Source organism: Phascolarctos cinereus, unplaced genomic scaffold, assembly GCF_003287225.1.
Source record: "Phascolarctos cinereus isolate Bilbo 61053 unplaced genomic scaffold, phaCin_HiC Scaffold_4;HRSCAF=312, whole genome shotgun sequence".
Lineage (NCBI taxonomy): Eukaryota > Metazoa > Chordata > Mammalia > Diprotodontia > Phascolarctidae > Phascolarctos > Phascolarctos cinereus.
The window spans coordinates 678,199,457-678,213,352 of NW_027555847.1; the positions used below are offsets into that span (position 1 = coordinate 678,199,457).

The window sequence follows — 13,896 nt, forward strand, 5'->3', positions numbered from 1 at the left end:
AGATTGCATTTTCCCAACTCTTCTCCAGGGTCAATCTTGACCACTGTAATTACAGAAAATTGCATCTCATTTCATTGTTGCTTCTGTTTACATTATCGCCATGTTCTCCTTCTGCTTGCTTCATTCTGCGTCAGTCTGTGTAAGTCTTCCCTTGTTTCTCTGAATTTTTCACATTTGCCTTGTCTTACTGCTTGGTCATATTCTGTTGTTGCCTTCATGAACATCCATCTATTCAGTCATTTAACAGTCGAGGGAGCATTTACTCTGTTTTTGGTTCTTTACCATAGTTATCAAAAGCTGCTGCTCTGAACAGTGTGGTGTCTGTGGGGCGATCTGAGGATGGGGTTTTTTTGCCACCTTAAGTCGCATTCATTTTTGTCGCTGGAGCTTCCGCGACGACTGCATGTGTTATTCTGTTGGTTCCGCTTGGTTAGCTGCCCACCACTTTCTGCCGATCCTCATTTGGTGGCCAGAGTTCATGTCCCGCTTGTGGGGATTTTAGCCGGACAACGATTACCCCCTTCTGGTTTTTCCCATGGGCACAAATGACAATGCCAGGAGAAATTTAGGAAGTGTTGCTAAAAAGTATGTCATCTTAGAGGAGAAACTGAAGCGCCTGGGACCACATCCCATGGAAGGCAAGGGGCTCAGAAGAGGAAGGCAGATTTGGAAAGTGTTGAGCAAGTGAAGGAAGTGTTATCTGAGAACAGGATTTGGATTTTTGGACCGTGGCTTAAAATATAGATAGAAGAAGGACTGGCAAGAAGGCATTTATCTTAAGTCTTAAAATTCTGATCAAAAGGGCCCTAAACTGGAAAGGAAAAGGAAAGCTCTTTGACAAGTATTGCTGGTAAAGTTCGGTAGAAAAGAAGTTTAGACTAGCACTTTAACTCCATATACCCCAAATAGATGTATAATGTCTATATATAAATATATCATAAACAAATTAGAGGAGAATGGAAAAAAGAAATCTTTTACAGCTATGACCAGGGGAAGAACTTATAACTAAAGAAGGGATAGAGTTGATCATAAAAAGATAAAATATATAATTTCTATCATATAAAAAATTTTTCACACAATGTAACTAGAATAAAAAGGAAAACAGTCAATTTTGGGGGGAAATTCTCATCAAATTTCTCTAATAAAGGTCTGATGCTGTCCAAAATGTATAGGAAATTTACGCAGGCACATAAGATTGAGTTATTTCTGATCATCAGTCATTTTAAAAATGCGAAATAAAACAGCTCTGAGGTTTTACTCGTACCCCATCAGATTTGCAAAGATGAACAAAGATTGCAATAGGGAGATAGAATCAAGATGGTGGAGTAATGGGAAGACATTCAGCCAGCCCTACCCCTTTCCCCTCTTCCCATTTTCTCTAGAAAATGCACCAGGCCTTGGTGCAGTCATGATTAGGAAATCCAAGAGAAAAAAAAATCACAGTGAACCATTTTTCTAGCCTAGGTTGGCGTAGGACACTAGGGACACAGTCTAGCCAGGAATGGCCATGTGGACCATTCTAGCACCGAGGGGCCTAAGCTTGTGAAGGGTGAAGGAATAGGTGCACACTGACATGTCTGTGACTCATTGCCCAGTTCTGGGGTCATAGGTCCAAAGCAGACTGAGGAGGAGACCTGTGCCTAGGGGTGGCATTTGAGGGTGAGGAGTGGTCATGGGTCCTAGGCTATGTACCAGTGAGGAGCAAGTTCAAAAGCAAGCAATAGCAGCAGCTATCTGACTTTGACCCCAGGAGGGGTTCAAGGTCTCAGTTCTAACATCCAGTCCACTCTGAAACCTGCAACAGAATAACCAGGGCAGTCTTCCCAGACCAAAGACCATTGGGCTGACGGTGACTGAGCCCAGCAGCAGTCTACTGGAACTTCAGCCAGAGGCAAACCCATAAGCCGGTTGCTCAGACCCAAATCCAAGTCAGGAAATTGTGGAGCTCAGACCAGGGGGACAGTGATCAGACTTTGGAGCACATTGCTTTGAGAGCCCAAGCTGATGTCCTAGAATCACGATACTCAATACTCCGAGAAAGCAGCAGCAGTAGGTCCAGTCCAGACATTCTCTCCAGAAGTATACAAAATCTGGCCCTAATTCAAGTCTGAAGTCAGGAAGCAGACTGGAAGAATGAGCAAACAAAAAAACAATCCTGCCGTAGAAAGTTATCACGGTGACAGGGACATAAACCCAGAAGAAGAGAATGAATCTAGGAACTGACATGGCCAGTGTGGAAGTTTGTTTTGCTTGATTTGACATGTTTGTAACAGGGTCAGGGTCGGGTGAGATGGGAAGGGGAGAACGTGAATTTTTTTCTAATAAAAAAAAGACGGCACCAATCAATGTTAGAGAGGCTTTGGGGGAACAAGCAGATGAATATACTCTTAGAGCTGGTGCCGATCTAATTTTTCTATAAAATAACTTCGAATTATATAAGAAGAGTCGTTGGCTGTTCTTATCCTTTGGCCCATCTGTGCCATTAGTGGGCATATACTACAAGGAGGTCATTATCAAAAAGAAAGTTGCCGTATATAATGAAGTAGTCAATGGAACTCAAGTATGCAGCCATGAGTCACACTCCAGCTGGACAGATTGTGTGTGTGAATATAGTAGAGGATGCTTTTGCTGTAAAATGACAAATGCAAGTAATTTAGAGAAATCAATCCAGTTTATTAAGCACCTACTATGTGTCAGGCACTAGGCTAGGTGCTAGGGTTACCAATAAGAAAAGAAACAGTCCTTGCCCTCAAGGGTTGTTGGGAGGATCAAACAAGACAACATTTGTGAGAAGGCAGTCAAGCCCTGATGTGTAGAGCGTGCTGACTTCTGCGGTGCAAATGCTCATTCTGAAAATTTCATGACTGACTCTTGAGCCATTGGGAGCTGGTCCCGGCCCAGCCCTGCGCTCTCTTAATCAGTACTTGGACAGAGGCCTGGGTGGCATCAGAGAGTTTGATAGGCATGCTGCAGAGCCTAGGGGAATAGCCCACTTCCAGAGGGGCAAAGTCAGGCGCCCCAAAGGTCTGGCCAGGCTGGGATGTTGGGCTGAAGCCAAGAAGATGGGATTTAAGGGAAATAAATGTAAAGTGTGATTATTGAGCTTAAAAAAGAAAGTCACCTCAAGTGTAGAGGGAAACCTGGCTGGATCACTTAGCTAAGGCAGAGCTTGGGCTTCTAGTGGCTTACAGGCTTCTTCTTCATGAGTCAGCAGTGTACAATGGGAGCCTCACACAGTCTGACACTCTGGAAGGAGAAGCCTAGTGTCCAGGACGAGGGGGCAAAGGTCCCTCTGGACCCAGCCTGGGCAGACTGGGCACTCCACGGGGTGAAGGGTATCAGCAATCCAGAGGAGCATCCAGGACTGGTTAAAAGAACTTGGGATGTTTGACCTGGAGAAGAGGAGACTGGCCGAGGCCTGAGAGCTGTGTTCAGGAGGCTGAAGGCAGGAGGAATCTGCTGTGGGCAGGCCTGGAAGCAGCTGGAGGCGGTTTGCATGAAGGGCATCCAGCTTTCCCAGCACCAAAGCTGGCCCCTAGAGGTGGTGGGGTCCTCCTTCCAAGAGACCCTCCAGCACAGGCTGGCAGGCCACTCTCTGGCCGAGGAGATTGGCTTAGGGTGGGTCTGACCAGATTGAGGTCCTTTCCAACCCAGCCTGTTGGGGAGTCCCACTGTCCTTAGCATTCCTTATAATGGGATACTGTTCCATTACATCCACCTGCCACCATTTGTTCAGCCATTCCTGCTATTGCATGTGGAGTTTGTTTCCAATTTTTTGCTGTTAGACCTAGTACTGATGTGAATAATTTTCTAGAGGGACTTTTTCTTGTTGTGAAGGCACTTTGTGGACTTTCTGGTCTAATGTCCTCCCCGCTCCCCATCTATTTGACTGATGAAAATAACGAAACTCAGAGAACGAAAGTGATTTGTCCAGAATGGCCCGGGTAGCTGGGGTTAGATGTGAGACCAAATCCCCTTCCGTCTGGTGTGGTTCTAGATTGTAATTGCTTCATACCTCACCTTTGTACTTGCTGTAAAGATGCTAGTGCAGCACTCCAGCATTCAGCACCGTGCCTGACACATGGTAGGTGTTTAACACATGAGGGCTTGGTTGGTTCAGGATCTCGGAGGGGTGAGTGTTTCTTCCAGTGGCATCGCTTACAGCCTGTCCTGTGGGATTCTGGTCTGAGCCTCTCTGTGCGTCCATCCCTAGAGATCCGCCCGGTGCTGGGGGCCTCCCTCGGGCTCTCAACCAAAGGAGCACCCGGGCTTGAATTGAAAATTGAGGATGTCACCTTGTCCTTTGTCTCCCTCCTAGGTAACGGACTGCTTAGAAAGAAGATTCTAGCGGCCGCCCCTCCCGGGGCCGAGCGGCCCAGCAAAGGCCAGGATGTGACGGTGCAGTTGAAGGTCTCGCTTGAGGACCATGGCACACAAGTGGAGGAGCACCCTCGCCTCACCTTCACCCTGGGGGACTGTGACTTTCTCCAGGTGCTGTGAAGCAGGGGAGAGCGGCAATGATGCGTAGGACCTGGTCACAGAGAGCAAAGCCTGGGATTGGGGAGTGGGGCCGTCCCTTAGAGGCAGCTGGTGACACGGTGGAGCTCAAATCTGCGATTGGATGCTTACTTCCAGTGTGACCCTGGGCAAGTCACTTCACCTCTATTTGCCTCAATGTCCTTAACTGTAAAATGGAGACAATAATAGCACCTGCCTCTCCCATGGTTGTTGTGAGGATCAGATGGGATAATGTTTGTGAAGTGCTTAGCACAGGGCCTGGCTAAAGCAGGCACTGTGGACGCTTAGTCTGCCTCCCCGCCCCTATTTGTTACTCACTCTCATGTGTCCGGCTTCTTCTTTGTTTCTGAAGGCTTTGGATCTGAGTGTGCAGCTCATGAACGTGGGTGAAACAGCCCTGATCATCGCAGATGCCAAATACTGCTATGGGCCTCATGGCAGGTGAGACGGAGCAGAGGAGGCCTGAGCAGTGACCTGCGCGGGGCACGGACGGGCGCCCAGCAGGCAGAGCGGTGTGGAGCCTAAGAGTCGCAAGGGCGTCAGGGCCGGGAGGGCCCTAAGAACACAGAGCGTCAGGGCTGGGAGGGCCCTCAGGACCCAGAGCGTCAGGGCTGGGAGGGCCCTTAGAGCACAGGATGTCAGGGCCGGGAGGGCTGGGAGGGCTCTCAGAACACAGGATGTCAGAGGTGGGAGGGCCCCTAGAACAGAGAATGTCAGGGCTGAGAGGGCCCTTAGAACCCAGGATTTTACAGCTGGGAAGATCCTTAACAAACATCTAGTCCAGCCCCTTTACTCAGCAGGTTGGATAACTAAAATCCAGAGAGGGCTAGTGTCCAGTTCATATGGAGAATTAATGACAGGGGACCTCTTGAGTATCGTGCCTCCCTGTCCAGGGCTCTTTTCCCTGTCCCATGATGGGAGCTTCCTACTAGGCCCTCCTTGGAAATCTGAGATTCCCGGAGGTCTCTGGACAACTTTGGGGCAGCTGAATCACCAGGGTCACTGTTCATCCCATCCCTGACCAAAGTGTCCCTGAGGCCGGGAGCTCCGCCCTTCCTGCTCCCCTTATCCTTTCTCCCTTTCAGTATATGGGTGATAGAGGAAAGTGGATGCTGCCTGTCCCTCGCCACACAATGAGAGTCTCTGGAAGGACTTTCTCTCTAGTAGGCGAGCTGCCTGACGAGCAAACGCTGTCTTGATCAGAAATTGCTCGGCGTCCCAGCTGGAAGGGACCACAGAGTGACCTGGTCTCATTCTCTCTTTTTCAAGGCCTGGGGAGGGAAAGCGAGTCCCCTGGAGTCAGATCTGGGAATTAGGCAGGAGCTGGAAGACTGTCCTTCTCTTGTTCCCATTGGGGGAGTCTGTCAGGGGACTCCCTGGGAAGGCTGTATCAAGTGCCCTCTCAGATGCCTGGATTTTCCGGCCCCTGTTGCCCTGCAGGAGTCCTACCATCCCTCCCAACTCAACCCTCCGCCTTGAGGTGGCTCTGCAGACAGCCGCGGACGGGCCTGACCTGGAGCTGCTGAGCGGGCAAGAGCGAGCCGCCTTGGCTGACCGCAAGCGGGAGTGTGGGAATGCCCACTACCAGCGGGCCGACTTCGTCCTGGCTGCCAACTCCTACGACCTGGCGCTCAAAGTCATCAGTGCCAGCTCCAAAGGTGCCGTTGGGCTCTGTCCCTGCCTCCCCAAGGGGCCGAGCATCTGGGGAGTTTCCATGTCTGTGGGGGCCTCCTTGGCCTGGATCTTGGAGCCCTTGTGGTGGTCCCTGCCGCTGATGTCCATCTATCTTGCCTTGGTCAAAGCTGGGCCCTCTATGTCTCCATGGGCTAGGGTGGGCTATGTGAAGGGTCATGTCTCCTTATGCTCCTTTGCACCGCTGTGCCAGTTGATGTGAGCCCAGAGGAGGAGGCAGAATTGTTAGAGCTGAAGGTGAAATGTCTGAACAACCTGGCTGCCTCACAGCTCAAGCTGGACCACTACAGTGCAGCGTTGAACTCCTGCAGCCTGGCACTCAGCCACCAGCCAGATAACATCAAGGCCCTGTTCCGGAAGGGCAAGGTGAGCCCTAGGTGGCCAGCAGATTCCTTGGCCAGCCCTGCCCCAAGTCAACCTCCATCCTCCTCAGTGCAGCCCAGGGCACATGGATCACATCGTTCTGTGTCCTTTGGAGCACCTACACAGATACCGTGAGAATGAGAGTCACAGACTAGCAGATGTTAGGATTGGGGAGGGCCCTTAGAACGTGGGATGTCAGAGCTGGGAGGGCCTTCAGAAAATGGGATATCAGAGCTAGGACGGTCCTTAAAACATGGGATGTCAGAGCTGTGAGGGCCCTTGGAACACAGGATGTCAGAGCTGGGAGGGCCCTTACAACAGAGAACCTTCAAACGCAGAGCTGGGAGGCTCCTTAGTCTAGCTCCTTCATTTTACAGTTGAGAAAACTGAGATCCAGAATTTTGTCTACCCAGTGAGAGATGAAATTCCTTTGGGCAAGGGGAGGGACAAAGCCCTTCCTTTCTCTTGCCTGAACAAGGCCTGGGGCCCAGTAGATGGGGAGTGTCAGTATGGCCTTGATCTCTGCTACCTGCCCTCCTGTAGGTGCTGGCACAGCAAAGGTGAGTATGCTGAGGCCATCCCCATCCTGAGAGCTGCCCTCAAACTGGAACCTTCCAACAAGGTAAGTTCTTAAGCATTTTGGAGAGAGACAGGGAGGGGTGGGAGACAAGAGCTGGGTCTCAGGAGACCTGGAAACAGCCTTGTCCTCCAGCCTTCTCCACAGCCTATGCCTGGCCTCAGGAAGAGGGTTTCAACCAGATGAGTCCTGAGGTCTGTGCTCTGACAGTCTGTAATCCTCAGAGCGGACTCTTACCCCCCGCCCCCGGCTAGCCGCTCTTTGGGACCGGGCCAAGTCCCATGTCCTTCCTTCTGTGCCCCTGTGGCAGCAGCTCCCATCTTGTGGGAGGCGCAGCTCCACATGTGGAGTTAGGGGACCTGTGTTTGGATCCTGCCTTTGCTGTTTCCCCCTGTGACTGGGGGCAAATCACTTGCCTTCCCTGGGCCTTGGCCTGGGTAACTTATAAGGTCTCCATCTCTTAGTGAGTCTGACCAGCAGGCTGGAGTTCAGGGGGAGCCCTTGTTCTTCTGTACTAGACTGTGCCCAGAGGAGGCCATCCCTGAGTCTTCCTGCTGTGCCCCCCGATTGCCTCTTATCCGGTGCTGGCCAGCATGGAGCCCTGCCCTTTCGTCCAGGATGCAGAATGCAGTCCTGTCCCACCTAAGGGAGCCCGGCTGGGGCTTGGCTGGGATGAGCGCCTCCCTGGGCTTCTTGCCACATGAGCCCTTCTCTTTGGCCAGGCACTAACTGCTACCTGTGTCTGCCATGCCTTGGACATTTAATGGCCCAAGACCAGGACCCAAGAGTCTGCAACTGGTCCTGTGAAGATTCAGCGGGCACTCGTCTTTTTTCTGACTAGGAGATAAGCTCTGAAGGCATTAGAACAATGCAGTTCAGGGATAGGAATGAGGGATTTGGATCCAGAGCACCTGGGTTTGAATCTGGCCTCTGCCACCTACTCCCTGAGTGACTCTGGGCAAATCAGATTGTCTCTTGGGCTTCCGTTTGCTTCATCCGTGACATGAGGGGGTGTTGGACCAGACGTCCTCTAGGGACCTTCTGTCTATGTTTGTGAGTGAAGGCACGTTAGACCAGTGGTATCAAACTCAAATAGAAACAGATCCACACATTACCGTTATCTATGTTGGATTATATTTTTATTTATTTGGTTAAACATTCCCAATTCCATTTCAGTCTGATTCAGAGCAAACTGGAGAGTCCAAGAGGCCGACTTTGACACTTCTGCCTTAGAACACAGGATGTCAGGGCCTGGAGGGCCCTTAGGACACAGGATGGCATCTCTGGGAGGGCCTTTAGGACACAGGAGATCAGAGCTGGGAGGGCCCTTAGAACACAGGATGGCATCTCTGGGAGGGCCCTTAGAACACAGGAGGTCAGAGTTGGGGCCCTTAGAACACAGGATGGCAGAATTGGGAGGGCCCTTAGGACACAGGATGTCAGGGCTGGGAGAGACCTTAGGACACAGGAGATCAGAGCTGGGAGGCCCCTTAGAACACAGGATGGCATCTCTGGGAGGGCCCTTGGAACACAGGAGGTCAGAGCTGGGAGGGCCCTTAGGACACAGGATGGCATCTCTGGGAGGGCCCTTAGGACACAGGAGATCAGAGCTGGGAGGCCCCTTAGAACACAGGATGGCATCTCTGGGAGGCCCCTTAGAACACAGGATGGCATCTCTGGGAGGGCCCTTAGAACACAGGATGGCAGAGCTGGGAGGGCCCTTAGAACACAGGAGGTCAGAGCTGGGAGGGCCCTTAGGACACAGGATGGCATCTCTGGGAGGGCCCTTAGAACACAAGATGGCAGAGCTGGGAGGGTCCTTAGGATACAGGATGGCATCTCTGGGAGGGCCCTTAGAACACGGGAGGTCAGAGTTGGGGCCCTTAGAACACAGGATGGCAGAATTGGGAGGGCCCTTAGAACACAGGAGATCAGAGCTGGGAGGGCCCTTAGAACACAGGATGGCATCTCTGGGAGGGCCTTTAGGACACAGGAGATCAGAGCTGGGAGGGCCCTTAGAACACAGGATGGCATCTCTGGGAGGGCCCTTAGAACACAGGATGGCATCTCTGGGAGGGCCCTTAGAACACAAGATGGCAGAGCTGGGAGGGCCCTCAGGACTCACCAAGTCAGAGCTGTCAGAGACCTTTGAACACTTGAAGTCTCATCCCTCACTTTACAGGATATGAAACTGGTCCCAGGAGTCTCCTCTTAGTGCTTTTTTTCTCAGGACCAGGGGGATATTTGGGGGGTCAGTAGCTTTCCTCAGGCCCTCTACTTCCCTTCCTGCTCCAGTGCTCCACCCACTCGCTCTTTTTCTCATCCTGAGAGTCCTAGTCCCTTCCAGTTCGGACCCAGACTCCCCAGCTTTAGCTTTCCTGAGGAGAGGGGGATATCCTCCTTTCTGTTCCCCCATTCACTTTATCTCCTTCTAGAAATCCAGAAGCACATTCCCCCGTGTCCCGGCCCTCACAGATTTTACTGGTGCCCCCATTGTGTGTTAGGCCAGGTGGGGGGAGGTGTCCATGAGGCAGCAGGAGGCATCTGGCCTGTGATTGGGCCAAGCCACGACCTTTGTCTTATCCTTAGTTGTTTCTTAGGAAGCCAGCAGCTAGCTGCTACATCCCCATTCCCCAGTACTGGCAGACTGGGGGCTCTCTTACTGCTTCTCCAAGGGCTTTGAGATCTACTTCCTGCCTGTCTGCCTCCCTCCCCAACACTCCTTGGGATGGTTCTCTCTCCCTCTCCTGTGTTTACCTTGCAGACTATTCATTCTGAGCTCTCAAAGCTGGTGAAAAAGCATGCTGCCCAGAGGCACACAGAGACTGCCATGTACAAGAAGATGCTTGGCACTGTTGGTGCCGGTGGACTGCCTTCCAAGGGCCCCGCCAAGGGTCCCCGGGTAAGGGACTTGGGGCAGGGGGACAGGAATCGAGAGGCCTCTCCCAGTATTCAGCCTTTGGTTTAGTTAGGTGTTGATAGGAAGGTGAGGGGCCCCTTTGTGCTGTTGGCAAGCACTGCCATCTGTGGCAGTGCCAGGGGGTGGGGCCACACAAGCTAAATTTCAGTAGCTCTGCCAGCTCAGAGCCAAGTAACTGGTTGGCAGAATTTTAGGACTTGAAGGGACTTTATTTTGTCAGCAGTAGGAGAACCCAGACTATCAGTACTGGGAGGGACCTTAGAATGGGGAATGTTAGAGCTGGGAGGGGCCTTAGAACACAGACTGTCAGCTGGGAGAGCCCTTAGAACATGGAATGTCAAAGCTGGGAGGGCCCTTGGAACAGAATATGTCAGAGCTAGGTAGGACTTTTTAATGGAGAGGGAGTTTTGAAACCAGGTAGTGTAATCCTCTCAAATTAGAGCTAGGAATGGAGGCCTGGGTTGGCAAAGGGACTTATCAGAGGTCATCTGTCAGGTTAGTAGCAGAGTTCAAACCCAGATCTCTTTGCCTGGGCAGAGGATCCCTGAACTCACTTCCGTTTGTAGAATTTTTTGCCTTTGGGAGGAGTCTTTAGGGGAAATCCCAGGACAAAGTGAAGACCAGCTGTTGCCCTGGAGGTCCCTGCCCTACAGTACCTAGGCAGGGCTTCCTTTGTGACTGGAATTCTTCGGGGCTGGGCTGGCCTGGAGAAAAGGAAAAACAGAAGAGCTGGTCCATGTAGCACCCTCAGGGAGCCTCTCTTTGAGTCCAGGAGGCAGGGCCACATATACAGGAAAAAGCAAATCACACTTCAAGAGATGTTCCCAGGCCCCACATAGCAGTTGCCAAGTACACTAGGAGCTCAGAAGGACTTAATGCTCCCTGTGGTCTGGGGTAGTCGTGAAAGGCTCCCTGGAAGAGGTGAGCTTTGAGCTGGCCATTTAAGCATAGGGAAAGGATTTGGAGAGACAGAAGAAAGGGGAAAGAGAGGCATCCCAAGTAGGAGAGATGGAGTGAACAAATTCATGGAAGATGACATGAGAATGTTCTGGAGACTGGGTGGTGAGCAGCCTGGGTAGAGAAGAAGGTAGAGAAGGGAGTTGGGGCCTGGTCATGCAGCCTTGAATGCTAGGCTAAGGACTTTGGCTTTTTCCCTCTGTCTCAGAGGGGCATGGCAAGGTCCTGGGTCATCAGCAGGAGTGGGGACAGACTTGGGGAGATGGTGGGTCACTCAGGGCAGGGAGGGGATGAGCAGCACCTAAACATTTTTCTTTCCCTTTGTTTTGTTTTGTTTTGTTTTTCTACAGTCCATTCCGTGGAAATGGCTCTTTGGGGCAACCGCTGTAGCCCTCGGGGGTGTGGCTCTGTCTGTGGTCATCGCTGCCAGAAATTGAAAGCCTGGACAGATGGATGCTGCCTACGGCCTGCCTGGGCTTCCCTGTACCTTCCAGCACTGGGCCTGCATCTTCCCTGTCCCTTTTCTGTTCCAAAGCCTGACATGCCCCACTCAAATACCACGTGGGCAGTGACCTCGAATTAGGTCCGTCCCTAGGAATGAATGAAGAGTCTGGACCACCCAGTCAGGGGACACCTGTCTCCCTCCCTCTTCAGTACTCCCCACCAGAGCTGGGCAGATAGCTGGGGGCCTGATCTGTCTGGCAAGGAAGGGCCAGCTACAAGATTTCATGTAGCCCCAGTGGGCAAGGGGATGGTAAATCAATGGAAGCACCAGCCCAGCTTTCCTGAGGATGTCGTGATGGAGATTGTGGGGATGGGCCTTAGAAGTGGGTATTTTCACATTGCCCACAGGGAAGGGGAACTGCTAGTGTGCTCAGGCCCTGGTCTGTTGGCCCAGCCTGGAGCTCTTGAGCTGGCTTATGCCCTGAAGGTTCCCTGGCAGGAGCCCAAAGGCTCAGTGCAGACCCGAAGCACTTTCTGCCCCACTCTGGGGGGATTTCCCCTCCTCCTTCCCTAGGCTCAGCCTCAGGATTGCCTGACATGGGTCTGGCGCACATCTGTGGACAGGGAATTGGCTTATATTAAGTGGGAGGAGAATGTGCCCCCTTGCCTTGGCAGAAGCATCTTTGTGTGCCCACTCCCTTTGCCCAATCCTCGCTGCCCCCTGCCTGCAGTGAGCACAGCCCTCTTCTCACCCCCCATGTTTGAGTTTACTGGACCCAGGTATGGAGCCTCCTGTTGTCTAATGGGAAAGCCTAGGAAATAAAGTGCCCAACCTGGTCGATTCGCCTGGGGCCCTCACCTTCTTCTGCCGGCTCTGGGAAAGGGGTGTGGGTGTTCCCTTGTGTGTGTAGGGTGTGTGTCTGTGTAGGGGTGTGTGCCTACATGCATGCATGCACACACAGTCTTTACATGTGTGTGAACATGTCTGTACTATGCATGTTTGCATGTGTCTGCTGATGTGTGCATGTTTGTGTGTTCCTTTGCTTGTGTGTGTGTGGTGGAAGGTCGAAGGAGTAGACTGAGCTAATTTAACCTGCTTTTAGGCTCTCTGTTCTCAGGACGTCCCACCCCCAGCTCCAGGATTCTTGATCCCATTAGATTGGGTCCATTCCAGCTGCCTCCCAGTGATCCAAGCAGCCGGTGTGACCTAAAGCCTCCTTACCAGCTCTGCAGACCATTTCCCTCTTCCCTTTCTCTGAGAGAGGCTCACAAGTTATACTGACTTAACCCATCAGATACCTGCTCAGCTACAGCTCATTGGATAGATGCATCCCTAAAGGAGCTCCCAGAGTGGGTGAGAAAGAGCCCTCACTGGGAAAACAGAAGGCTGGGCTCTTCTACTAACAAGCTGAGGGCCTGGGAGCCATGTACTTACTTCTCTGGGCTTTAATTGCCCCTCTGATACCTGAATGAATTGGACTGGATTCTAAGGTTCCTCCCAGCTCTAACGTTCTGTGTTCAAAAGTCCCTCCTAGCTCTGACATTCTGTGTTCAAAAGTCCCTCCTAGCTCTGACATTCTGTGTTCTAGGGGCCCTCCCAGCTTTGACTTTCTGGGTTCTAAGGTTCCTTCCAGCTCTGACATTCTGTGTTCTAAGGGCCCTCCACCTCTGACCTTCTGTCCTAAGGTTCCTCCCAGCTCTGACATTCTGTGTTCTAAGGTTCCTCCCAGCTCTGATATTCCAATGTGTTCAAAAGTCCCTCCCAGTTCTGACATTCTGTGTTCTAAGGGCCCTCCCAGCTCTGACATTCTGTGTTGTAAAGTTCCTCCAAGCTCTGACCTTCTGTGTTCTAAGGGCCCTCCCAGCTCTGACATTATGTTCTAAGGTTCCTCCCAGCTCTGACATTCTGTGTTCTAGGGTTCCTCCCAGCTCTGATATTCTAATGTGTTCAAAAGCCTCCCAGCTCTGACATTCTGTGTTCCAGGGCCCTCCCAGCTCTGACTTTCTAGGTTCTAAGGTTCCTTCCAGCTCTGATTTTCTGTGTAGTAAAGTTCCTCCCAGCTCTGACCTTCTTGGTTCTAAGACCCCTCTCGGCTCTGACCTTCTATGTTCTAAGGGCCCTCCCAACTCTGACCTTCTGTGTTCTAAGGGCCCTCCCAGCTCTGACATTCTATGTTCTAAGGTTCCTTCCAGCTCTGACATTCTGTGTTCTAGGTTCCTCCAGCTCTGATATTCTAATGTGTTCAAAAGCCTCTCCCAGCTCTGACATTCTGTGTTCCAGGGGCCCTCCCAGCTCTGACTTTCTAGGTTCTAAGGTTCCTTCCAGCTCTGATTTTCTGTGTAGTAAAGTTCCTCCCAGCTCTGACCTTCTCGTTCTAAGACCCCTCTCGGCTCTGACCTTCTGTGTTCTAAGGGCCCTCCCAGC

The 13,896-nt window shown here is 51.8% G+C and overlaps 1 protein-coding gene across 1 annotated transcript in view; it reads left to right on the forward strand.

The window, feature by feature from the left end:
* FKBP8 (FKBP prolyl isomerase 8) overlaps positions 1 to 12,310 on the forward strand; it is a 29,248-nt gene extending 16,938 nt beyond the window's left edge. The window contains exons 3-9 of the mRNA XM_021008878.2: positions 4,319 to 4,491; positions 4,871 to 4,959; positions 5,959 to 6,176; positions 6,404 to 6,587; positions 7,129 to 7,195; positions 9,915 to 10,052; positions 11,378 to 12,310. Of these exons, the coding sequence (XP_020864537.1) occupies positions 4,319 to 4,491; positions 4,871 to 4,959; positions 5,959 to 6,176; positions 6,404 to 6,587; positions 7,129 to 7,195; positions 9,915 to 10,052; positions 11,378 to 11,464 (956 nt within the window). The 3' untranslated portion in view covers positions 11,465 to 12,310. The remainder of the gene's footprint in view (positions 1 to 4,318; positions 4,492 to 4,870; positions 4,960 to 5,958; positions 6,177 to 6,403; positions 6,588 to 7,128; positions 7,196 to 9,914; positions 10,053 to 11,377) is intronic.
* Positions 12,311 to 13,896: the final 1,586 nt, after the last annotated feature.